We start from the raw sequence: 25001 nt of genomic DNA, 5'->3' as shown, positions 1-25001 counted from the left end.
AAGTCACTCAGCCAGTGTGTGATGAAGCAAGGATTCAGAGAGTCAGACCCCATCAGAGGCACACCAGAATGCCCGAGACAAAAGACAGGTGGTTTGAGAAAGCCTCCCAGGTGATTCTCTCATCTCCCCAGTCCTGCACATCTCTAATGATTAGGAGACAGCAGCTCTGGTGAGTCCTGTTTCTCTCTGGACACTTCCTGGTGCTAGGAAACAGGTCTCTTACACAGCCAGTTCCAATGCGTGGTCCTTCTAATTATTGCAAACTTGTATATTGATATCAGACGCCCAGAACTGCCATCCTTGAGTAGTTTCCACCCAGAGCCTCTTTCTCTGTAGACATTTGCAGGTGCTGGTCTTATGCTCCTGAATCTTGTGATTTCCAGGCTCCACACACCCCGCCCCTCCCGCCAAACACATGCATACCTACAAGCATGTCCCATATGACATCACGTCCATGTCTCTCTTACCCTCCAGGTAATCAACAACCATGTAAAATACAGACATAGGATTGAGCTCAATATTTCCAATAGTGTCTGACTCTCAATGAATAGAGTGGGGCCACCAAACTACTGATTATTCTAGAGATGGTGAGCTTGGATGAATCGGTTCCCGTCTCTGCTCCTATTTCATCATCTATAATACAGTGATAGTAATAGTCTCTCCGTGAGAGGACCATTCTATGCATAAAGCACTCAGCATGTGCCTGGTACAGCAGAGTTGGTGGTGATTTGTTAGCAGCGTCACACATTTACCACGGTCTCGGGTACAGTGTCTTGGAGGGCACAGTGTTGGTCTTGCTGATGCTCTTCCTTAAGAGAATGCCTGTGAGTGCACTCGGGTTGGAGAGGGGCCTGCGAGTCAAAGGCAATATCATCGCTTTCAGTAACCCATTTGGAAAAAGAGCGAAAGGCAATCTGGAGAGAAGAATGGATTGTCTGTTCAGGAAACTCAGAGGTGGACCCTTCATGAGGTCTCAGAGCTCAGGTCCTGCTCCTCATGTGGCCAGAGGAAAGGTGCAGGTGCTCTCATCCCTACCAGCTTTGAAACAAGTGACACTGGGGTTCAGGCTTTAGTGATAGGGCAGTGGTTTCCATAGTTTGGTCTCCTGCCCAGCAGTATCAGCATCCCTGGGGACATCAGAAGCTCTGAGGGTGGGGCCCACTGTGGAGTTCAGTGTGAGACACCGCGGCAGGAGAGGTGGGCAGAGGCCAGAGGAGCGTGGACTGGAGAAACATCTCTTTAAGAGGAAGACTCTGGTTCTTGCCAGTCTGGGTGAGGGGTGGTGGTTCCCAGGAATAGGTCACAGACTCAGGTGCCTATGAGGCAAGGCAGATAATGAAAATGAGAGAGGAAGGAGTGGTGGGGACAGAGACTACCTAGAGAACTGACAGGCTATCTAAAAGGTCCAGTGCATCTTTATTTCCAGCTGGACAGTAGGAAGACTCTGTTGCCCATTATGACTTTTGTAATCTTTCTACATTATCCAGGAGAATAACAGCTGTCTTTTTCTGAGTACCCTCTGGGAGCCAGACCCCGGGCTGGCCAGCTTTGCCGCACAGGGAGGCAGGCAGTACACACTCCATCCTCATCAAGACTTTTATGTGAAGTCTATTTTTTGATATATTGGCAACAAGTTTTTAAAAATTAGACACAATTCAGGCCAAATAAAACACATATGTGAGCCTTGTGTTGCCACGGGCTGTCAGTTTGTAACCTCTGGGGTGGTAATTACTCAACATCAAGCTGATGTTCAGCCAGTTCCCGTTCGTTCTGGTTATTTGCAACCAGAGTCCGTTCTGATGGGTCAAATATTTTGATTATTCCTGCTAAGCAGTAATGACGATACAAGGCCCAGCCCAGTGTCTGGCTCAATGAAGGTGCTTAGGAAAGGTAGCTGCTCTTATGAAGAATAAAAAAATATTACAGTAATTAGTAACAATAACATGATCCTTTGGCTGTTGTGCTTTTGATACGGTTTTCAACTGATCGGTGTCTTGAATTCCCTGGCGTGTGTTTAAACAATGACTTTCAAAGTACAGTGACTGGATTGGGCTCATGTAGTTTAAGATGTTCTACCAGTGGCTCTAAGGGGAAGCAGGCACTGTCCTTGATGTCCTCAGACTGAATTAGAAATAATGATAACGAATGTGCCACCCACTCATTCGAGGCAACCTGAGCATGTATCTTTCACGTCGCGTACACCAACCTGAGAGCCTCCCACCTAAGGATTTCACATTTCCCCTTCCCCACACCTTCTGAAGAGCTCAGGGCCAGTGCTGGTGGAGTCCCATGTGCCTTGTAGGATATTAAATGCATAAATATGCCAGTGTTCCTGATTCACACATGCCTTTAAGTAGAATGTAGCAAGAAAAAAAAAAAACCTTTTGGGGTCTTCCAGGGTCCATCCTCTGCTCCTTCCTGACCTCAGCTATTGTTGAGAACCAGTGTTTCTGAGCTTCTTGCAGCACCTGTCTTCCCTTTCTGGCTTTGTCCACATGGGACCTCCTCCCAGATACCCCAAGGCCCTCCTGCCACCCTGTCCTCCTAGCACCTTGCCCCTTTCCCTCATGAAAGAGCAGAACGTCAGTCTCTCAGGGAGGCCCGTGTTAGTCCTGAATTGGAATCCTGTGCTAGTGTCCTATCAACAAACTCATTCCACTCTGTTGTAATTTCTCATTCAATATTGTGTTTGTCTTTTTGACGAGACTAAAAGATTGTGACAGTTGTCCTTTATTCTTCCCAGAAGGGCTTAGCATATAACAGATAGTTAATAATTTTTACTGAGTAGATGAATGAGTAAAGGCATGGCTCTAGAATAAGATACTGCAATGTATTCTTCCAAGGAATGTAAGGGATTATGTAGGGACCTTTTTGTGCAGGGCTGTAACATGGGTGATGACCTATATCTGCCATGGCACCACATCATTGTGCAGTGTGCACCCCTGGGGTGCTGGTGAAGGATCTCAGGGTGCACGCATGGCTGCTTGCACTCTACATGGAGAGGGCTATGACTCCTGCCATCTGTCATCACCCAGGCACGTGCCACAGGTACCATGATGGAGCCTACCAGAGCTTCTTAAATATAATATACGCACACGTGTCACCTGTGTATCTGATTAAAACGTGGGTTCTGATTCAGTGGGGCTGGGGTCCAGCCTGAGATTGCAAATTGCAAACACACTCCCAGGTGACAAGATGCTGCTGGCCAAGAGCTATGCTTTATGTGGCAGGGGCTGGAACATGGTTCTCCTGAGGGTAGTGCCAGCTGGTGAGTTGGTTGGCAGATCCTCTTGCTTCCGGCACACCATGTTGTATGGTGAGGGCGGTACCGAAGGGGCAATAAGCTTTATACAGAGTTAGTGCCAGTGACCATAGATCAGGTATGCAGCAGGCTGTCTTGGGTCAGTGTGGTAGGGGAGAGGCACTAGTCTGTGTGCTGAAGGGTGGAGTATGAGACCGAGTGAATTCTGCAGTGATGGACTGAGAAGCACTTGTTCTGGTTCTTTCCTCTGTGGTGACATTGTCTCCTCCTCTGGGTCATTCATTCAGCACGTGTTTATTGAGGTTAGGTACTGTTCTAGGTGAATGCAAGGATTTTTACTGTCCATAGAAATAAAGACAGTTAAAATCCCTGCCTTCATGGAACTTATATTTTAGAGGGAGTGGGCAAATAATTAACACTGAAATCAGTGAGTATGTTAGAAGTCAGTGAGCATTATGGAGGGATGGGGCCTGGGAGAGCTGGTTCAGGGAGAAGTCAGTTTTAAACAGGGTGATGGAAGGCCTCAGTGAGAAAGTGACATTTCAGCAAAGATGGAAAGGAGGGGATGGGATGAGTAAGTCCAGTATATATCTGGGGGTGGGGGAGTGGCTCGGGTAGTAGCAACAGGTACAAAGGCCTGGAGGCAGGAGCTCACCTGGCGTGATTAGGGACAGCAGAGGCCAGGTGGCTGAGCTGAGTGGCCGATAGAGATACTGAAAGGAGATGAGATCAGAGTGGCCCCTGTAGGATCTTTGGTTTCTACACCAGGTGAAAGGAGTGGCTGTCAGAGGGTTGTGAGCATAGGAAGAGCTTGATCTGATGTTGGGTTTTTAAAGGATCACTCTGACTTCTGTAGATGCAAAAGTGAAACAGGAGATGGGCTATGAGGCTCTTGCAAGAACCCAGAGCTGCTTTACAGCCTCTGGGTGTGTTCATCTTGGCATCTGCAGACCCACCCATTTCCTGTTCCTGGGGTGCCTGCATAAATGCCCTTCACGTGTAAGGTGTAGGCTCTCCAAGTTTGGGTGCTGGTGAAAAGCAGAATAAACTAATGAAATAGGTTGTTGGGAAAGCTTTGGAGTGGGAGTGCTTTCTTGCAGTGAGGGTGTAGGGCAGGGCATGGTTGTGCTTTGGGTTGTACTTCCTCCTGTCAGTGTAAATTATGTGGCAGTATGGAACGTGCTGGATGCTGAGGGCTGTAACCGAGGCGTTCCTGGACTTTGGCTGTGCCATAATGCAGGATGCATTGAGGCCACACTGTGGCTGAGCCTGTTTTATTGGAGAATGTGCAGCACGTGGTGCTGTGTGATCTCACACTGCAACATATGCTAGCATACGTACTATGTTTAAATCAAAAGCCTGACAGATTTTAATGGCATTCACGTATTATTGTAAATTGTCTTAGTGAAGTCCAGTAATGTCCGTAACACCTACTGTAGGGCTTTCTGTGAAAATGAAGTAGGACCGCATACCTCAGGCCCAAGGTTCCACCTGCCCCAAGAATCACCCTCCCCAGTGGGTGGCAGAGATTCATCAAGTTGAAAAATGAGAGAGAAATAAGTAGGTGACAAGAACGCCCTGCGCCGTTACAGTCCATGGAGCCTTAGACGCTAGGGTGTCTCTCAGTCACCTGCCCCTGAGGGAACATGGCTCGGTGTTGTTCTGAAATGCCAACAGTCTGATCATCAGGTCACACTGAGCAGGGTCTGTACACCAAGAGGAGTACAACCAGAGGAGAAGCAGGCATTAAGGAGAGCCCTTGTCCCTACACCTTGTCACCATGGGCAGCGGCAGTGTCACCTTGACATGATGAGCGCATTCCTTCCCCCTTCCTTCCATTCCAGCCCAGCTGTCAGGCCTCACCCCCTCCAAACCACAGTACTATAGACTGATCCCATCGTTCCTGCTCTTGTGGTTCACTCTTATCTTCACCTTACATAAAGCCCTGGAGAATTTTGAGGCATTTGCACATCAGAAAAGCCTCAGAATCTTACAGACTGAGAAGGCAGAGCCCCAGTCCCCACCCTACTGTGTTCTGGCTTTTCACCTGATATCTTTCCAGCATGCTTTATACACTCTCTGATCGCATAGCACACCCATGCTTCTGGGAGTGTAAAAGCTGCACTGCTTCAGAAACTAAAGCGCGCTCACAGCACTTGGGTTCTGGGTAGTTCTGTCATCCAAAAACATTGTTTATGCTGTTGAGGTCAAAGGCATCAAGCACTGCTTTACTGAGCTGCACTTCTGCCCATGTGACATTCTCCTCCAAATCCAATTGCCCTTCACACCGTATGGGTGTCTCTGTGTGTGTGTCTGAATGTGTATTTGAGGTGCTGACATTTCTGGATTGAAACTGCAGCATGTACACCTTTGTATGTGTGCTATTAAAACTCCAAATTCAAGGCTTCCTAAAGGGATCTCACTTTTACTTCATCTGATTGATGAAAGAAAAGAACCTGGCTCCCCTAAAGTGCCAAATGCTCAAGAGAAAAATACCTTTTGGGAAACTGGGATTTAAAGTAATTCTCATAAAATTTGTGCTACTCAAATACATTGGAAGCAGTGCTGAATTCTTGTCTGTGCCAGGTACTCTTTTTAAGTGGCTTCCAGTCATTACCTCCTCTAATTCTCAAAACAACTCTGTGAGGTAGGTATCATTCTGACCACATTGCAGGTGAGGGTGTGCAGCTTGGAAAGGCTAGGTCTTTTGCTCAAGGTTCAGGGCTAGCAGGTGGCAGAGGCAGGACTTGAACCATGAACTTCTCTCGTCCAGCATCCTTGGGAAGATTATTAGGAGCAGTCAGAGCTCCTTTTAAGGTTTTCATTACACTAATGCAAGGAAGTTAGGATAACAGCATCTAATGACTTCTGTTACATAATAGAAAAAGACTAAGTATTTTTAAAATTCAAATGATTTTAAATTTATTTTAAAATACCGCCACAAATAAGTAGCATATTCATACCTTTTATAATTCACTGATGCAAATCTCACTGGTTCCTTAAGGCTTTGGTTTGAGGCTGACAAAAAGCAGCAGACACTGACTAACCTCTCGAAGCAGGACACAGCAGCATCGAAAAGGAGACACTCAAGACAGGTTCATCAAGTGGCAGACTTCCACACGCAGCGCTGTTTGTTCCTTTGGTGATCCAGAGTGTGGGATTAGCAGAGATCTTAATCAAAGCATTAGGCTACATTTGCACACTGACTAACAGATAGCCAAGAGTCGTTTAGGACACAAAACCTGGCATCTGCCTGCTTATCGCTTTCCATCCATCCAATCACCCATGAAACCCCTATTGAAACTGCCAGTTGACCCAGGATCCCTTGGGATGGTTGGAATTGGCAGGTTTCGGGGCCAGTGAAGTTCCTAAATTCGTTGCCTGGCACATGACTTTGAGCTGTCCCCTGGCACAGAAGCCAACAGTTTCAATTGAACTGGTAGATGGGAAGGTCACACTGCTAGGGGAGCATGAAACTCGTAGGATATGTGTGGCAATAACCACTGGAGTATCATAGAAGTCAAGAACTGAAAGATTCCTGAGAAGTGGGATTCAACTCCTCCATTCTGTGGACGAGAAGCAGAGGTCCAGAGATCTGCCTGTGTGACCTGCACAGGGAATAAAGCAGAACCAGAGCAAGAAAACTGAAACTCCACTTAATGGATATAGGGCTTTATTAATAACACTATTTATAGTAATCATAAAGTGGATTATACATGTTCTATTAAATTTTTCAGTGTTACTAGAGAGCAGAGCACTCTGTTTTACTGATCTCACCACAACCCCATGAAGTAGACGTTACAATTATCTCCTCTGTACTCCTAAGGAAACAGGCTCAGAGAGGTGAAATAACTTGCTCATGGTCACACAGCTGGTCAGTCTGAGTGCCAATTTAATTTAAATTCCTATTTCTTTCCTTCCAAAACCCTTATTGGCCTCTACAATGTTTCTTCTCACATCTTCCAAACTCAGCTGCACAGGCATGGGATTTGAACTGCTCTGGGTCCAGTTCTGAGTTTAAGTACTTCCCTGGGGGGTGGGCTCTGTTGAATGCATATTCATGAAGTCAGCTTCCTTGATTCAGTCCTCTGCCCTGCCCAGGTTGTAATTCTTATCACATGTTCCAGAAAACTATTGGCCAAATGGTGGGAGAATTTAAGGAGATAAGCAGGATCCAGGGAGACTGGGTCCAGCAGAATGTGGGCTGAGAGTCAAATGAACCCAAGATTCAAGTATCAGCTTTGCTGTTCAGCAGCTGAGTAAAGATGAGCAAGTAACTCAGCCCCCCTGAGTCTCCACAAATGCAGGCTCTCCACTCACAGGCCCAGTTCTGTTGGTCTCATCTGGTAGCCACAATTCCTAAGTCACGGGAAAAATTACGGCCAGTGTGTACCCATGGGTGGTGGCTCCCAGTTTCCTGCACCTACATAGTCATCTTGACCTCTTTGCCCTCCTTCCCTCTGGTGTACCCTCTCAAGTAAGACTTTTCTGCCCCTCCTGCTCTGAACCCCCATCCTCCCATCTGCTTTTAGGCACATAACCTCTGTCTAGTCTGCGCCCACAGCTTCTCCCTATATTACTGAAAGCTCCTATGGTTGCAAATAGGAACCTGGTTCAAACTGACATTTAAACAACAAAAAAATTTTAAGTATTCAGTTATGGCCAGATTCAATAATGTCAAAAGGAATCCATTTCTCTGTATCCTTTGGGTTGCTTTCCTCTGTGTAGACTTCATTCTTGGTTCTCAGAAGGTTTTCTAGGGCACGTAGCTACTCCAGACTTACATCCTATTATCTGAGCAACTTCTGCCAAAAAAAGAGCTTTCTTTTCCTAAAATTCCCAGCAGCCTGGAACTCAGTCTTACTGGAAGACATTGGGATGCATGGCCATCTTGAAAGCACTCACTGTGCTGGTGGGGGAGGGGACGTGCTGATTGGCCAGGCCTGGGTCACCTGCCAAAGGACTGGCCCTACCTCTATTCAAACCAGGCGTCTTGAGAGAGAAAAAAGAGTGGGGCCCCTTGCTGGAAAAGGAAGGAATGCCTGCTGAGTGGGCCAAACCAGTACATGTCCACTCTGAATCTTTCCAGGCTCTTCCTCCTCAACACACACACATGCTACATCATTCTCATCTTAAACACCCCTTCCCTCAGATGTAGGGTGTCCCTCCTTTCTACTACTAGGGCTACTGCCATATCTGGTCAAGCACACTTTTGAACGAGTTGCCAGTTCTTGCTCTCTCCACTTAGATGTAATCCATTCTTTCCTCAGTTTCGTGCAACCTGGCCTCTTCCCCCACCATTCTATTGAAATTTCTCTTACTGAGCCAGCAATGACCTCAAAGTGGCCTCCTCTTATAGGCTTGTCTCATCTTTCTTGATCTTGCTATTTTATTTAGTACTTTAATCATCCTCCCACTAAAGTCTGAAAAAGTAAAATGTTCAAGCATCATCAAAAACTCTGCAGTGTAGTTAAGTACCTCCCACCTGACCCCTAGGTAGGTTCCTTGGTTCTCCTTCCCACAGCTGCCCACTGTGACCAGGCTCTGGTGTGACTGCTGGAGAGGCTGTGTTCAGCACAGAAACACCCCACATTGCGCACCATGTCCGTGTGCCGTGGTCAGTTCCGTGCTTTGCTGCACTCCCATCCATCTTGGAGATTGTTTTTATTAGCACGTCCAATGTTCTTCATCCTTTTAATAGTTTCCTGATTTCCTGTATGTGTGAGTATATCTATAGGACATAAATTCAGACTTGTTTGCTCCTCTTCTTTGTTTTTATGGCACTGGGCTCACTGATTTTCCTTCTGCCTCCAGAGCCACTCCCGGTAGAGACACTGACTGTGGATACTTCTGATGCCAGTAGAATTTCGAGGGAGAAATATGCCCATGACCTAGGAAGGGAGAGAAAATAAGCTTATTTCTTTTTTATTTACAAGTGCAGTTTCTTAAAAACAACCACAGAATATCCCAACTAGGGTATGAAAAACAGCAATTTGCAGGTGGTATGTGAGTCTACTTGAAATGTCTTTCTAAGGAGTGAGGCTTGGGTAGGAGTGGCAATGTGTCCCTTTTGCCCCTGGACACACATCTTTCCCTCACTTCCTCTAATGGGGAGCTGCAGGGCCTGGCTTCACCTTGCAGGTCCCTCACATGTCCCACCAGCCTTGGTGGGAAAGATTTAATTTTGTGTTTTAAGCGCCTGTAACTATAGCAGTCACATTCTAGGATAGGTTAGGGTGTGGCAGGGCCCCTCTGTTGCCAGAGCACAAGCACACCCATCAGACTAGCTCACTGGACAGGACTGAGTCAGTCAACACTCAACAGTGGCTACCAGCTATTTTGTCAAATATTTTATGTATGTGTGATTGAGTCATCCTCACCGCACACTACAAAGTAGCTCCATTTGCCATAACAGAAAACTTGGCTTAGGGAACTTAGCTAACTCGATTAAAGGTTATATGGCTGGGGAGTGACGGTGCCAGGATTGATACCCAGGTCAACTTAACTTTAAGTCCATGCCACATTGGTATAATTTATAAGGCAGCGAGATGTGGTCTTTGGAATCAAACAGCCGGGACTTTGAATCTTGATTCTTCCCGTGTGACCCTGACCAATTGTTAACATTTCAAATTATCTGTTCAGTGGGGATAATTTTTGTTCTGCCTTTCTCACAGACCTGTGAGAATCAAAGCTATAAAAACATAGGCAAATAAAAGGATAATTACTATTTATGAGCTAGTTTATTTGAAGCCAGCATCATGGGTTTCAGATGAACGGTAAAGAGTAAATAAGAAAAATACGATACTTTGTCGACATAAAAAATGGTTAAAATATGTTTCATCTGGATTTTTAAAAGCAGGCTAAATAATAATGAATCTACATTGGTTCTAAAAGTGAAAAACATCCATCCACCTATCCATCCAACCATCCAGGACACAGACCAAAATGTTAACCTGATGAAGATAAAGGGCTGTTGGAATTACAAAGGGGTGTGTTGTTTCTTTTTCTTGGTGCTTTTGCACAACTTGTTTGTTTTGGCAATAAATGCAGGAGACTGATGGAAGAGCCTGGATCAGTAGTCAGATCAGAGGTCAAATTGTAGTCAGATACTTAAGCTCTCTAAACCCGTTACTCCTCATAGCAGAATTGTCCTAGGACTGCCAGGTGATTAAGTGAGATAAACTTGTAGAGCAGTTACGCAGTATCTGGCTAATAATCAGCACTTAATGCACACTACTATTCATCTGTTTGACAACATTGAGTGCCTTCTGAGTGCCAAAGTCTGTACTAGGTCGCAGGAATGCCATGGTGGGCACAACAGATAGGGCTGCAGCTCTCCTGGAGCTTACAGTCTAGATGGGATTTTAGACAATAAACCGATAAGCAGAGAAATCACATTATAGAAATTATATATTATAATTATATAATATATAAATTATAGAAATTATATATATTATATAATTAGAGAAATCTAATTATAGATTGGTGTATTTGAATATTTTATTTCATGTGAAAGAAATGGACAGGATGCTCTGATAGAGAATAACCGGAGGAGAGACTGAGGGACCTGCTGCACCTGGAGGTGATCGGAACAGCCTCTCTGAGCAGGTGGAATTTAAACTGAGATCTGGAAGCAAACAAAACATTGCATGTTATCTTTAAAGGAAAAATTTAAAAAATAAATGAAACCTGCTGTCAAGCACAAAAGACCCCTCTCTTGGCCACTTCCTCTAGACACAAGCAGTCAGATACCCTGCTTGTAAGGGACCTTCATTATTTAGAGACAAGGGGTCTTTCATATTTCTTGTCTTTGCCAAAGGCCAGACCATGCTCAATATTGTCTGACTCTGCTCAGTTGAAAAACCTTGGTCCATAAGGGACTTTTGAAAATAATCAAATAAGAGTGCGGATCTGTGCTTTGCCGGCTGCTGCTCACTGTGGAGTCCCTTCATCTTCCTGCTCTGGAGTGCTGTTCCAAAGCATTTGGAGGACCCTGGATTTCACTGGATGTGCACATTTGACAAAGAGATTTGTCTTTTTACCCACGCTCTATGGCGTGAGTGTCTTTTCATGCGACCTTCCAGTTTCAGTTCCTGTCTTGATGGAGGCCAGGCAGGAAGCTCTCTTGGGCTGTAGCCTCATGTTACCAAACCCGGGTGAGCAGCAAACAGCATGGGATGGGCCTTTATTCTCTTCCTCAGCATCTCGATCCTGCTCTCTTTTCACCTCCATTTCTCCCCCGGGCTCTTTCCTTCTCTCCTTCAAAGAAGCAGTGCTCTCCCTCCTGGTCCCCTCAGCTTAGATGTCACCTCCTCCAGCAAGTCTCCCAGGCCCTCCTTAGGTTTCTTCCTTGTTGCTTAATGGCAGCACTATCACATGGTACCAGTCAGTGGCTGTGTGCATCTACCTCTGCTGCTAGTCTGTAAGCTCCAGGATGACAAGGACGGGGACCCTCTTATGCATCTTTGCATTTCTGGTTTCTGACACACTTGGGCAGAAGATGTCCAGGACCTCAATATTAGCCTTCATCATCATCCCGTTGGCCCCAAAATACACACTAGGACAGCCACTTCAGAGGTCTTAGTGTTCTTAACTAAGATGGAACCCATTAAACAGCATCAGGCAGACCTTAGCAATTTGGCTAAATATCCCCATTCTTTTCATTTCTATTTTCCCTCTGTCTTCCAGGGCAGTAGCTCCTTCATTTAAAGTAGTTTTTTTCTTATTACAGAAAACCCCCAGCTGATTGTTACTTAAATTATAAAAACACGATCTAGCACAAAAGAAAAGGGAGAAAATGAAACAATCTAGAAGTCTCCCAGTCTCTGTGAGCTTGTATATAATATCTGTACAGATATCACATACACATTTGTGTACATAATTTATAGAATGGGAACAGATGGTATACACTGTTAGTAATTATATGGAATGATGTCATTTAATATTCTTCCTTATCTTTTAATGTTTAAAAGTGTATTGCCTGAGAATACATCAAATAGACATTATTTATTTAACATTTCCCTATTGGTTGATAGTTGATTTTAATTTTTTTTCTCTTCTAACAATTCTTTGATGGACATTCTGTGTCTTGATGGGATAAACCCAGGAGTATAGAGGAGGGGTTCAGGAAAGGCCTCCTGGAGGAAGTGACCTCTGTTGGAGACAGAGAAGCTGCCCAGGAGACAGCCAGGTGAAGGTGAAGCAGTGGGAGGCAAGCGTTCCTGGCGGAGGGGACAGCCTGTGCAAAGAAAGGCTTGGAGGAGAGATAGTGTCCCTGGAACTAGGAGGTCATTACAGCTGGAGGGTGTGCTGGGGTGGAGAGAGTTGGGCTATGGCTTGTGGGCATGAAGCGGGCTAGTTAGCAGATGACTAGGGCTAAGTCCTAAACAGTCCTGTCAGCCAAGCTGAAGCTTGTGGGCTTTGGACAATGGGGAGCCATTGCCCATAAGAGCAGAGAAGTGACATATCTAAGCTGGAGTCTCTGCAAGATCCGGGTGGCTGCTGTGTCTCAGCCAACTCCACATTTGACAACTAGACTAAGAGCTGTTATTGACACAATGAAACAAATTAGAAAGCAGAGAAGAAGAAGGGAAAAAAATAGCTCACATGTAACAGCTCACAGACAAATGTTTCAAACTGTCTAGGTTCTTATATTCAGGGGCACCACTGAATGACAAGTCACAATCCTTATTTCCCTCTCCAGCCTTGGATGAGGTGCCGTCTCATTTAAATAACCTGGCTGGCTTGGCCCCCATCTCTCTTCCAGGAGCCCCAGTGGTGTATCCTGATGACAAGGAGGCTTGGTTTTCTTTGAATAGCTAAGTGAGGAGGGAGTATTCGCCCAAGACAGCCAGAGAAGCAAGTGTGGTCTGCACTGCATTTGCCATTAGATCCCAGCCACTGAGCTGCCCATCCTGCAAGGACGCAGCAAGCACAGAGCTGACCCGGGCTGTGCCTCCTGCGGGCTGATGTCTCCATTTGGGGAACTCTGTTGAAGCTAACACACAGTGACAGCTCCATTTGAAAAACATGGCAATGTCTAGGGAGGCTGTGATCTGCCAGCCCAGTAAGTTGCTTATTAGCAGGGACAACATACTCCCCCTGTATCGTGCCCCCTTGCTTAACCCTTGTCCTTGCATCTCTTTACTGCCATCTCACTTAAAAGATTTGACTGTTCACTGAGGCAGTGGGGAGTGTGATGGCCCCTGAAGACTCTGTATCTCCGCTAACAGGCTTCCTAGACTGGCTGGTTTGGGTCCCAACACCCAGGCCAAAGCAAAACACCTGAAGGCCTGCCTTATAACTGGCCACCTCACCCCTGCGTCCCTGCCATGGGCACCTCCGTCCCCTCGGCCCATCCCCTTCTCTACCACTCTCCCACCATCTCTCTCCTGGGGGGTGACTGCAGCTGTCTTTTCTGCCCTCCCCAGTGCCTCTGCCATCAGTCTAGCTCCCGCTCCTCTGCAGTCCCCACGCAACAGCCAGGAAGCTCCCGCTCAGTCTGTCACAGCTCCCCTGGGCACTCAGCTGTACCACAAATGAAACTGATGCCCAATTTCCCCCATAAGTATGCTCTACCTCTTGTGTGCCCCACCCACCATGTAACTCAGGACAGAGGTCTTGGGGTTGTTGACCAGTCCCCTCTTTCTCACATAACCCATATCCTACCCACCAGCATATCTTGTGAACTTCACATTCAAAGTTCATCCCCAAACCAAGTGCATCTTCCCGTGTCCCCCACTATCACCTTCCTCCAGGCCCCCCTCATCTCTTGCCTGCATCGTTGCAGCAGCCTCCTAACTGGCCTCACTCTTTCCGCCATTGCCCCCAGCCCATCCGCCTCTTCTGTGCACAGCTCCCATGATCCTGCTGAAACATGAGTCAGGGGGGACATCTGTTAACAGTGTCAACAATATAAATAAATAAATAAATAAATAAATTTCTTTTAATCTTTAAAAAAAAAAAAGGAAGAAAGAATTCCCCAGTGGTGCGAAAACCCTCCATCTTCACATGGCCGGCGAGGCCCATGACCTGGCTCTTGGTGCCCCTTCTGACCCCTCCTTCCCTCCCTGGGTCACTGCTCTGGCCACACCGGCCTCATGGCTGTGTGCTGACTTCCACATGCAGAGGTCATTTCCACAGAGCTGACTGCCTTGTCAAAAATGACATTCTCTTCACTCTTTATCTCTGACCTGACTTCATTTTTCTTAATATCACTTCTCTCCAGCATTAAAATATATCTTTACATTTCCAGTTACATTTTTATTGTTTGTTGCCTTTTTTTCCCCAGTAGAATGTAAGATCCACAAGGCATGGATTTGTATAATTTATGATCAGCACACAGTAGATACTCAATAAATATGTCTTGACTGAGAAAATGAATAAAGAGAGAAAGAATCTGGACAGCAGCCCTGACCATGCTGCATGGATGCCAAGGGTCCATCTTTTTGTGGGCGTTCTCTCCCGTGGGCCAGCAGACTATCTGTGAGACTCCAGGTCTCAGATTGTATGGCTGGGGGCAGGGTCACTTCTCATTTTCTGAGACCTGAAGCCAAGATATCAAAAAGCTGGAACAGTATAGTCTGGAATAACAAATATATTTCTCTAAGTCTGACACAAGCCTTTTAAAAATGCAAGACTGTTTCCTCAGTATTTACAACTTGAATATCCTGAAAACTGCTGGATGGAGACTTGACTTGGGGTGGTGAACACACAATACAGATGATGTGTTGTAGGGTTGGGCACCTGAAGCCTGTATAATTTGGTTAACACTGTCACCCCAATAAATTCAATAAGAAGGGAAAAATTAAGCTGGAAAAAAAAAGAAGAGAAAATAATATGAGACTGTTTCCTCAGTATTTACAATAAAAACAGCCTGAGGACACTCCATTGTATGAAGCATATGCTGTCTGGAGAGATTTGTAGTAGACACAAGAAAACAAGAAGAAAGTAATGCTTAGGGCTAGGGCGCATTGAGCACTTACTTGCAGGGGATCAGGCACTGTACTAGTCACATTGATTTTCTCATATTATCCTCATCACAGCCCCCTGTGAGAGCAATGAGAACTGTAGTGGTTCACAAAAGAGACCTTAAAGAATGTGCCTGAGTTGTACAGCTAGTGGGCGTCAATGTCCAGATTCAGTCCCATGTCTGCTTGGGCTTCCTTCTTCCCAAACCCAGATGGAGCCAGAGGCTCCGTCTCTCTTATCTGAGAGCTACATCCCCTGCACACATACCCAGTACCTCTGCTCCCTGTGACTGGAGGGCTTGAAAGAGGAGCTTGTATTCCTTGACTTTCTCAACTTACCTTCCCTTTCCCAGTGAAGTGGGCACAGCCTGGCATTTCCTCATCCGTCTCCTTCCAGTTGCCAAATGCAATGGCAAAACTTCAGTGCCTTCCCTACTTGACCTCTTGGAGATTTTTCTGCAGTGACAATGCCCTGTTATTATTATCTCTTTTGCACCTTCCATATTCTGTCTTTTAAAAAAAAATTTTTAAGACCTCTCTCCTGAGGTCCAGAACCTGTACTTCTAACTCCTTCAGGTCATCTCCTAGAATCTCACTGGTCCCTCAGAGTCATCATGTCCAAAATGAAATAGTCATCTTTCTGACTTCTCCTGCTTTCTTTGTCTCACTCAAACCAGAGACCTCATCATTCTCATCCTTGATTTCTCCTCCCTCCCCTCCCAGGCCCGCCCACCCCCTTATTCAATAACTTAACAACCTGTCAATCATTCTTGTCCAATGGAGACAGACGTTTGGGCTCTGATGCTAGGCCAACTTGCCCACAGTGCAGCTCTGCTGCTCTTTGGCTGTGTGACCTTGACAGATGATGTAATCTTCCTGGCCTCAGTTTAGTCATCTATCCCATAGGATGATAATAGAACCCATTTCTTAGGGTCATTGGGAGGATTAGATAAGATAATGAATGTAAAGAAAATTCTAGGGTCCCTGGCATATAGCAAATGCATAATAAATGTTAGCCGTTATAATTACACTCCTACTACTGTATTATTAGATTGTGGTTGCCTCTTGTAGACACTGTTTGAAACAGTTAGAAAGCAAATGGGCTTTTCTGCTGAAGAACAAAGAACATCAAATTTGTGACTTGTCCCTTCTAATTAGGTGGAAACTAGGGTGTGCATGTGTGTGCACTGATACACGTGTTATACCTCTGCCTCAGACCAAGACCTTTCCTGTAGCGGGACCACAGGATGGGTGAAAAATGGCAGTGGTTTTCCCTCTGGAGCCCGACTGGCTGACCAAGCTCTGCTTTGTATTTCATCCCATTCCCTTCCTTCCCATTTGCAGAAAGAATGGCTGTTAACCTTCTCACACCTTATAGTTAAAGACCAGTAGCTCATCCAGCTACCCAGGGCCCCGTGGGTGACCTGGCATTGCAGCCACCAAAACCCAGGTCCAGGGAGCTTTCTGTGTTGACTGGAATTTGTAAACTCCTGTATCTGCTGAGCTAGAAAATGTCAGTTGTTCCTGAGTGAGAGCCAACAGACAACAGTTTGAGGGACCTGCTCCTAAATATTGCGATCTCCCAGGTGATGTATAAGGGTCATTATTTTGCATCTTTGCCACATAAAACATCTTAGGTACCCTGATTCCATCTCTTTCAGCAGACAAGCTTGGCTGACTCCTTGGAGGGGAGGGGAGGAGGGAAACATGACATATGCCACCAGCCCCACCATCTCATGCTTTTGCCATACAGCTCCTGACTGCCCAGTGGACACCAGGGGCAGCTCATGAGCTACAGAAACTGAAGGTCAGGAGCCCAAGGTCATGAACCAAAGGTCATGAAAATTTTGCATTTTATGTTGCTCTCATGTCTGGTCATGGAAACAACCTCTCCGGGGTAGTGAAAGGGAAGGGATGGAGAAAACCACACCCAATTTTGTTTGGTTCTATTGTGTTTTGTTTCCACCCACCACAAGTTCTTTTCTTCCCCTCTCATAGTGTGGGCGAAATGCTGAAAACTTCGACCGATTTTTCACCCGTCATCCACCAGTCCTAACACCTCCCGACCAGGAAGTCATCAGGAATATTGACCAATCAGAATTCGAAGGATTTTCCTTTGTTAACTCTGAATTTTTAAAACCTGAAGTCAAGAGCTAAGTAGATGTGTAGATCTCCGTCCTTCATTTCTGTCATTCAAGCTCAACGGTTACTGTGGTGACATTTTTTTTTTCATTGTGACGCTGCATCCATGTTTATTTGCTGATGAGACTAGAGTGACCATGTTCCAGAACCCAAATGTCCTCAGGTAGTTTGGAGCATCTCTATGAGATGGAATTATGCAGATGTCATGCTGAAAATGCTGCTGCATAATTAACACATTATCCAAGTCCTCTTACAATTAATTTTCTCTGGCATGTCAGCTAAGTAGAGCCAGTAGGGACAGAGAATGCCTGCTTTCTTTTCCTTCATTTCTGCATTGCCATTTTTTTACATTCTTCAGCTCCAACCACCCAACCTAGATTCTTCCGACCCAACGAGTGGATCATCGGATGCTAGCAGTGTTCTTCCACTTCCAGGTCTGGAGCTTGGCTGATGTCCAAGCATATGGTTGCTTTGACTTAGAGGGAATTCCTCCATTCTGCCTGGTTTGGAGGCACCGTAAGCCTTGAAAAGAATGTGCTAAAAATAAAATTTTATTTGTTATTTTTTTAAACTCAAAGTTAAGGAGATTATCTAAGCCCTTTTAAAATTACAAAACTGTGCTTTTAGATAGCTGCTATCTAAAAGCACCTCAAAAGGTCAAAAAGGCAACCAGCTTGGGTGCTGCCTCAATGCCTTCATTCCTGACCCTGTATGTCCCTGATCACCTTCATCCCCACACTACTTGGGAAGGGCATTTGGAACCACTTTCTGAAAGGACATGGTCATTCTAGCAAGGTCCCAAAGGACCATAATTTTACATTACATTTCAAACTTTATTTGCTTTGGGGTTTTATTTCTGTTGTTCAAATGCGAAAGAAAATACTCACTTTGTTGCACATGCTCTGAAGTAGATGTCTTGTTACTAATCACAATAACCAACTGATTTACAAAGAAGACTGTGGCTGGGGCCTAGAGGACCCATGCCAGAGCAGATGGGACTGGTTTAGGTTTGTTGCTGGCTTTGGAAAGCTAATTAAGTGCTCTGAGAAAGACACCATTTCTCGAAACAGACAGTTGTTTCCTTCTCTTTGATGCGGTTTTGCAAGATGTTTGTGGAAATGTTCATTTGTATCTGGATATGTGTTATGTGCCGTTTTTCTTCTAGCATCGAGATGCAATATTAAAAACAGAAGAAGAAGAAATGCTATTTCAAGGAAAATGGCTCTCTTTGAAAAATGTCGACCCCAACTTACAAAGTGGGGCTTCCCGCAGCCCTGAGACAGAACGGACTAAACCCAGAGCTTAATCTTAGTCCTAGTGTTCAGCCAGTTAGGGAGGTGGAGGCTGAGGACCATTCAAGGACTCCCAGTGGTCTGTAATAGGGTGGGGTGGACTAATCAGGGGCTTCCAGTGATATCAGAGCCCACAGCCCACATTTGGGGGTCAGCTAGGAGCATGGTGAGAGATCCTGATTTTCTTATCAAAATCACTCCTCCTCCCAGCTTGGACTAAATATTCTTTCTAGCAAGCACCTTTATGAGATCCCAGTAGCCCAAGAAGAGACTTTCGGTGGGAGAAATCCCATTTCTATCTAAACAGATAAGGACAGCAAGTGTTCCCCATCCTTGTCTCCAGGCTCCTGCTATTCTCAGGCCTACAGAGAATTCTTATAACAAGTTGAGTGATTTCTGGAAGCTCCAGGGCTTCTAAGAGACTATTAAGGGAACTTTAAAAACTTGACAAGTGTCCTTGAAGTAAAACTTCTCATCTTTAAGAAAACCACAATTTGGATTTGCTGCCATTCGACCCTTTCTGCCTTCTCGCTTCCTGCTGCAGGCTTTGGGAACATCTAGAAGGCTCTTGTGGTAATCCTCTAGACCTCAGGTAAAGCAAACTTGAATTCCCAGATGATAAGTTTAGGCATTTAGAGAAGGAGGGAAATTGGGGCAGAACCCCCTCACCTCCCTGCTGGAGAAACTGGCATCTGGAGAAAGGAAGTGACTTCCCCAAGGTCAGGAGCTGGGATGCAAACCCACGTTTCCTGAAACTTGGTGCAAGACTCTTTCTGCTCTGTAACTGGCATCTCTAAGCCATGCCCACCAATAGGCAAGTTAGTTGAGGTCCTTCATCCGGCTGTTAGGGACCAGGCTTTTCCTCAGATGTGCTCTCTCAGGAAGGTAAAAACCATGAAGAAACATTGGGTGGTTGACAAATGACCTGAGACAACTTTAGAGACCAATGTAGTTAGGTAGATAGGTAGGTAGGGTAGATGGTAGATAGGAAGAATATACTGTATATACGAGGTCTGTCCAGAAGATATCCAGCCATATAATATGAAAAATAGAGATATTTATTAAAGAAGATACAAGAAACATTGTACACAGGACAATGACACCTCAGTCCCCTTCAAAGTAGGCATCTTGGGAATCTCACACAGTTCTCCCAGTCACCATTAGTTGCCCCATCATATTTTCCTGAATCTCACCTATGGTCTGAAATCTCTTCCCTTTCAAATGTGGTTTTAGATTTGGGAAAAGCCAGAAGTTGCAAGACGCCAAATCTGGGCTGTTGGGGGCCTGAGTCACCTGGGCAATTTGTTGTTTTGCCAAAAAACCCTGCATGAGATGTGATGCATGAGCGGGCATGTTGTTGTGATGAAGCTGCCAGTCACAGGTTGCCCATAGCTGTGGCCTTCTGAATCATCTGAATCATTTTTGCAGAGGAATGTGTGAGCTTAACTCAGAATTTGATGCAGATCCGTTGCTCTACTTGCTCAGTCATTTTCAGTGTGATGACCACACAGTACACATGCTCACACAATGGCATTTACCACCCCCACTGACTAGTACAGTGAAGTTGTCATTGTTTATGCTGCATGCACATTCCAGTCCACTCTCCTTGACTGCTGGGTTATAGCAATGTTGCACAAACTGTTCTTGTTATATTAACAATGGTTGGAGTTTTTCTGGACAGACCTCATACACACAGTGCTCTACGTTTTCCAAATTGCTGCCATTATTTTCCAAAAGTTTGATAGTTTTCAGAAATGGAACTTAAGCCAAAGTCATTGTTCCCCTAACACACTTCACTGAGGTTGGGCAGGGAAGCCTTCTAGTAAGTGTCAATTAGTCAGAATTCCTACAGTTTCTTTTGCTATCAACATTTCAAGTGCAGGGGAAATAGAGGAATAGAGCTTTCAACATAGATGATCTCTTCAGAATACTTTGCAAATTTATTCAGGAAGAAAGATTTTAACTTACTTTTGCCATTATTGTTGTATTCTACCCTTCTCTCATTCACCCAGCCATCACTTATTGAGCATCCACTGTGTGCCAGACCTATGCTGGGTGCCAGGAACACACTTGGGAGCCATAAAGATGCAATCCAGGAGGACAGGCATTAAACAAGTCATTGAAATCCTAGTATGATCTAGAAATAATTAGTCTCTGGGTTAGTCAGGAAAGGCTTCTTGTAAGAAATAAAAAGTCCTCCAAGGAGTTCAGGGTTCTGCTTTCTCTGTAGACCACAGTTTGAGCTGAAGGAAGAGGAGGAGCAGTGTCCTGTTGACACTAATTTCTGGGACAATCCTATAGTACAGTGGGCAGGGAAGGAGATGCAGGATGGTGGCTGGGTTAGGTTTCCTTCCAAAAGACCAAAGGCACTCTCTCTGTGCCTAAACAGAACACAACATCACCAAAACTAGAACAGAGACAGATACCTTTATGGAGAGAGGGGCCTGGTTGTACAGTTTAGTTCTGAGTCCTGAGCCTCATCTCTTGGGGGTATCACTCAGATCCCTTTCTGGCCCTCAGGGAGATACTTTCCTTCCAGCACACTGCCCCTAGCTTGACACCTTCTGGTGCTTCTAGATGAGATGGCCTGAGATTTTCCAAAATAATTAAAATTAGGGAAGAATAAAAAACTTAAGAAAAGCCAAAAAACCTAAACATAGTCCATGTTAGCCATGGATAATTGTCTACCAGGATGCAAGACCTCTTTTCATTTCTTAGACTTCTTATTAATCTGCTCCTCTTCTAAGGATAGGACACTGATCACAATGACCTCCTAGGAAAATTAATAGAAGGTCAGTGGAGTTAATAACCCTCCTTAGTTAAATACCACTGTTCTCGTGTGGCCTCAGATACTATAAACTCAGAAAGGAATTGTCTCCACAGAGAGGCCCCTTCACTCCCAATTTCTAGAGTAAAATTCAGGTATTTTCTATGAGGATCTGCCCTCAGGACAAAGTCCACAATGCCAAGTCCCATTTCCAAACTGGAGCTGGTGGGAAGGGACCCTCTGCTGGAAGCCCAGAGGCATGGAAGTATGCATGGGGTCAAAGTTACCAGGGCAGACCTGCAAGGAGGCCAGAATAACTAGGACAGACAGAATTTTTGTTTGTTTATTGTAAGGTTGCCCTTACAGACCTGACTTTAAGCTTTGGGTTCTGTTCCTTATAGTTTGTTGACTAGATACATGCTATCGACATCCTTGGAGAGACCTTTGGGCTGATGAAGGCCCACCATCTAGTCCATGGGTAGATTTCTGAGCATCCTGTGAAAGCCTAGATTGCACCAGGGAATGTGGGGGGACAGTGGTCAGCTCCTTTCATTAAGCAGTGGTCCTGTATCCCCACATGCCACTCTGCTTTGTGGGGAGTGAAGTAGTTACTGCTTTTCTTCTTCAAGAAAGGGTCATCCTAGCTACAGGGATCGCTTTTGGGTGGTTTTCTCTGGGATACTTTATCCACTGACTAACTCTATGACATTACACATGGTGAGAAGTAGTGTCCAACTCATTTCATCTCAAAGCCAAAGAAAGCAAGACTAACTCCCCACTTTATGACAACCCTTAAAGAAATTCAATGTCTGATTTCCTTTCTTAGGAAATTTCCACCAAGTTTTCTCTCCTGAAGCCAACATAGGATATAAAATGAAAGCTGGGGGTAGCACGTGCAATGCAGCTGCTCTAACTTTCAGCGCGGGGCTACTTCTGACTCTGCCCACAAGAGTTCAGCAGCTTCCCGATGACTGGCATGTCTCGGTTCTGCTTCCTTCTTCTTATGCTGTGTTAATGTTTGCTTTCCATTTGGCAGAGAGACAAGCGAGACACCTCCAACTTCGACAAAGAGTTCACCAGACAGCCTGTGGAACTCACGCCTACTGACAAACTCTTCATCATGAACTTGGACCAAAATGAATTTGCTGGCTTCTCCTATACTAACCCAGAGTTTATCATTAACGTGTAGGTAAATGCATACTCCTTTGTTGAGCCTGGAGGGTAAGACTTCAGGCCATGTGTATGTATTGATTCTAGTCTTCCAGGATTCATGGTGCACATGCTGGCATTCCTCATGTGAAGAGCTTGTTCTAGAGGGCTTTTCTTTGTATGTGTAGCTTGCTAGTTTGTTTTCTACATTTGAAAAATGTTTAGTTTAGAGTAAGCGCTTTATCAAAGTATAGAGGAACAATTTCCCGAACTTCCAGAAACTCATTGAATGAACAGACGCTGTCAAAACTACTGTCTGATACCAAAATGCTTCAGTATTTGTAATTTTTAAAGTCAGAAGCTGACGTTCTGGTAAAAGTTTTTACAGTTATTCTACTATATCTTTGAATGCTAAGCATGACTGGTATTTTTAAAAATTGTGAGTAAGCTTTGCAACTACTGTGAACTATTGTCTCTTGGAGGAGATTTTTTTGTTTAAAAATTGATATGATTAAACTCAGTAAATATATGCAAACTCTTGTTAACATGTCTGCTTTTAATAGACTCTGCTACAGAGGTTACAAACTGGAGAGCCATTGGCTGATGCGGTTGGAAGATGAGCTTGGTTTCACATACACAAAATTTTATTTAATTGAAATCATTGTCAACATTTTAAAAAATGGAATATTTTAGTTAAATTTCTGGGCCCTTAGATTCACTTGAAAAAAAATCAGATTAACTTGACAGAACTGAGTCATGGCTGTCTCCTTTCAGGGCAATGTGTACTTGCCCTGGTTGGGTGCTCTGTTGGTTGGAGCGTATAACAAAAATGTTCCAGGTTCAATCCCTGGTCAGGGCTCATACCTAGGTTGTCAACCCCTGATCAATCCCAGGTCAAGTCCCTGGTTGGGTCTCATACGGGAAGAAACCAATCAATGTTCTCTCTCACATTGATGTTTCTCTTCCCTCCCTCACTCGCCCCCCTCCCCCTGCCGCCAACACACTTACTCTCTAAAATCAATAAACATATCCTGCACTGAGGATTTTTTTAAAAAAGCAATGTGTGCTCTCATTTTACCACATTCTCCACCATGCCTTATTGTCCACACTTTTTATCCACTTATTTGGCTGCTGTAGCCATCTGAGGTTGAGACACTTGCGAGTCACAGGCTTCATGACCTCACTATTTTCCTGTGCCCATAATCAGACTATCTGCTCAGTCATCCCATCAATGTGGTTTGTGTGTGTTAAATCCTCGAGCACAAAGTAGATAACAAAAATTTCATTCCAGCCATACCAAAACCCAGCAAGGAGTCTGATGTCAGTACAGAAACATCACTTTTCTGTGGTCTATGAGGACGTCATTGTTTGTAAAACTACTTACCTTTTACTATTTTCTCCTAATTCAGGATCTGCAAAAAAAGGCAGGCGGGGGGTGGCACGGAATATATCTTCTTCTCTGCTAAGGAGGCTAGAAGAGAAGGGCAAAATAAGGGAAGTCCCTTTTAAATGCTGTTGACATGATAAGGATGCCTGAGATGCGAGTGGCACATTACCACATCATTGTGTATCAGCCTGGTATCTTCTTCTCTGAATGAATTCATGCTTATGTTTTATTTTTGAAAGATATAGTAATCCAATCTATAGCACATGCCTTTGGAGCTGCCAATGTCAGTGGGTAGCAGAAAAGAAAAAGCCTGACACACCAAGTATGTTATGACTCCACACAGTTTATTCATCTCCTTGGATGACGCCCTGTAAATGGGCATTGGTGAGACTGTGGATCTATTGATCCTGGTGTACTCTGCAGAATTTTTAAAACTCTGTCAGTTAAAATAGAATAAAGCAACTTAAAGAAGAAATTGTGTTCTATGCATCACATTTAGAAAAGAAAAATACGTGGATTTCTATTGATGTTTGCTGACATGTTCCACTTAAGATTGTATTACAGAAGAGGTTGCTATGCTGCTTCTGGTTCCTCCCATTTCATGCTAACCCCTCATATTTTCTTCCTCTGCTGGGTATAAACCTGTGTTTCATTTCATAAATATTGAGCACCTGCTATGAGCCAGCATAGTTGTGGATGCTAGGGAGATAAAGACAACAAGACAGTATAGGACTTTCCATTCACAGGGACAAAAGACTGCAAGATTCCCAGCCTCTCATCTTCCTGAGATTACATCCTATAAAAGTTCTGCACTTTACTCTGATTGGCTTAGTCTGGTTGGGGAAGGGCCTTGATTGGCCAGACCTAAGTTGTAGTAGATATCTATCGCTGTGTTATAAATTGCTCCAACATTTTGAAACAAATATTTATTCCCTGTCAATGTCTGGGCAGGAGACTGGTTGTGGTTTAGCAGATGTAACACCTGTCGTGAGGGTGCAGTCAAACTCTTGGCCAGGGCTGCAGTCACAAATGG

General features: G+C 44.8%; 1 protein-coding gene across 3 annotated transcripts in view; it reads left to right on the top strand.

Annotated features, from left to right (window-relative positions):
* The window catches only part of PRKCB (protein kinase C beta), a 313522-nt gene extending 290442 nt beyond the window's left edge, over window positions 1–23080 (top strand). For 2 of the 3 annotated variants that reach the window (XM_054580890.1, XM_054580892.1), the window contains one exon: window positions 17230–22593. In XM_054580890.1, the coding sequence (XP_054436865.1) occupies window positions 17230–17388 (159 nt within the window). In that variant the 3' untranslated portion in view covers window positions 17389–22593. Of the gene's footprint in view, window positions 1–17229 lie in introns of all 3 variants that reach the window. The other variant, XM_054580891.1, reaches the window with a different exon arrangement.
* The last annotated feature ends 1921 nt before the right edge of the window (window positions 23081–25001 follow it).

This window comes from Pteronotus mesoamericanus, unplaced genomic scaffold (genome assembly GCF_021234165.1).
Source record: "Pteronotus mesoamericanus isolate MK-2021 breed Mesoamerican mustached bat unplaced genomic scaffold, CSHL_Meso_final contig_64, whole genome shotgun sequence".
Taxonomy (NCBI): domain Eukaryota; kingdom Metazoa; phylum Chordata; class Mammalia; order Chiroptera; family Mormoopidae; genus Pteronotus; species Pteronotus mesoamericanus.
The sequence above is the reverse complement of the archived record's forward strand: the minus strand, read 5'-3'. Positions and strand labels throughout refer to the sequence as shown.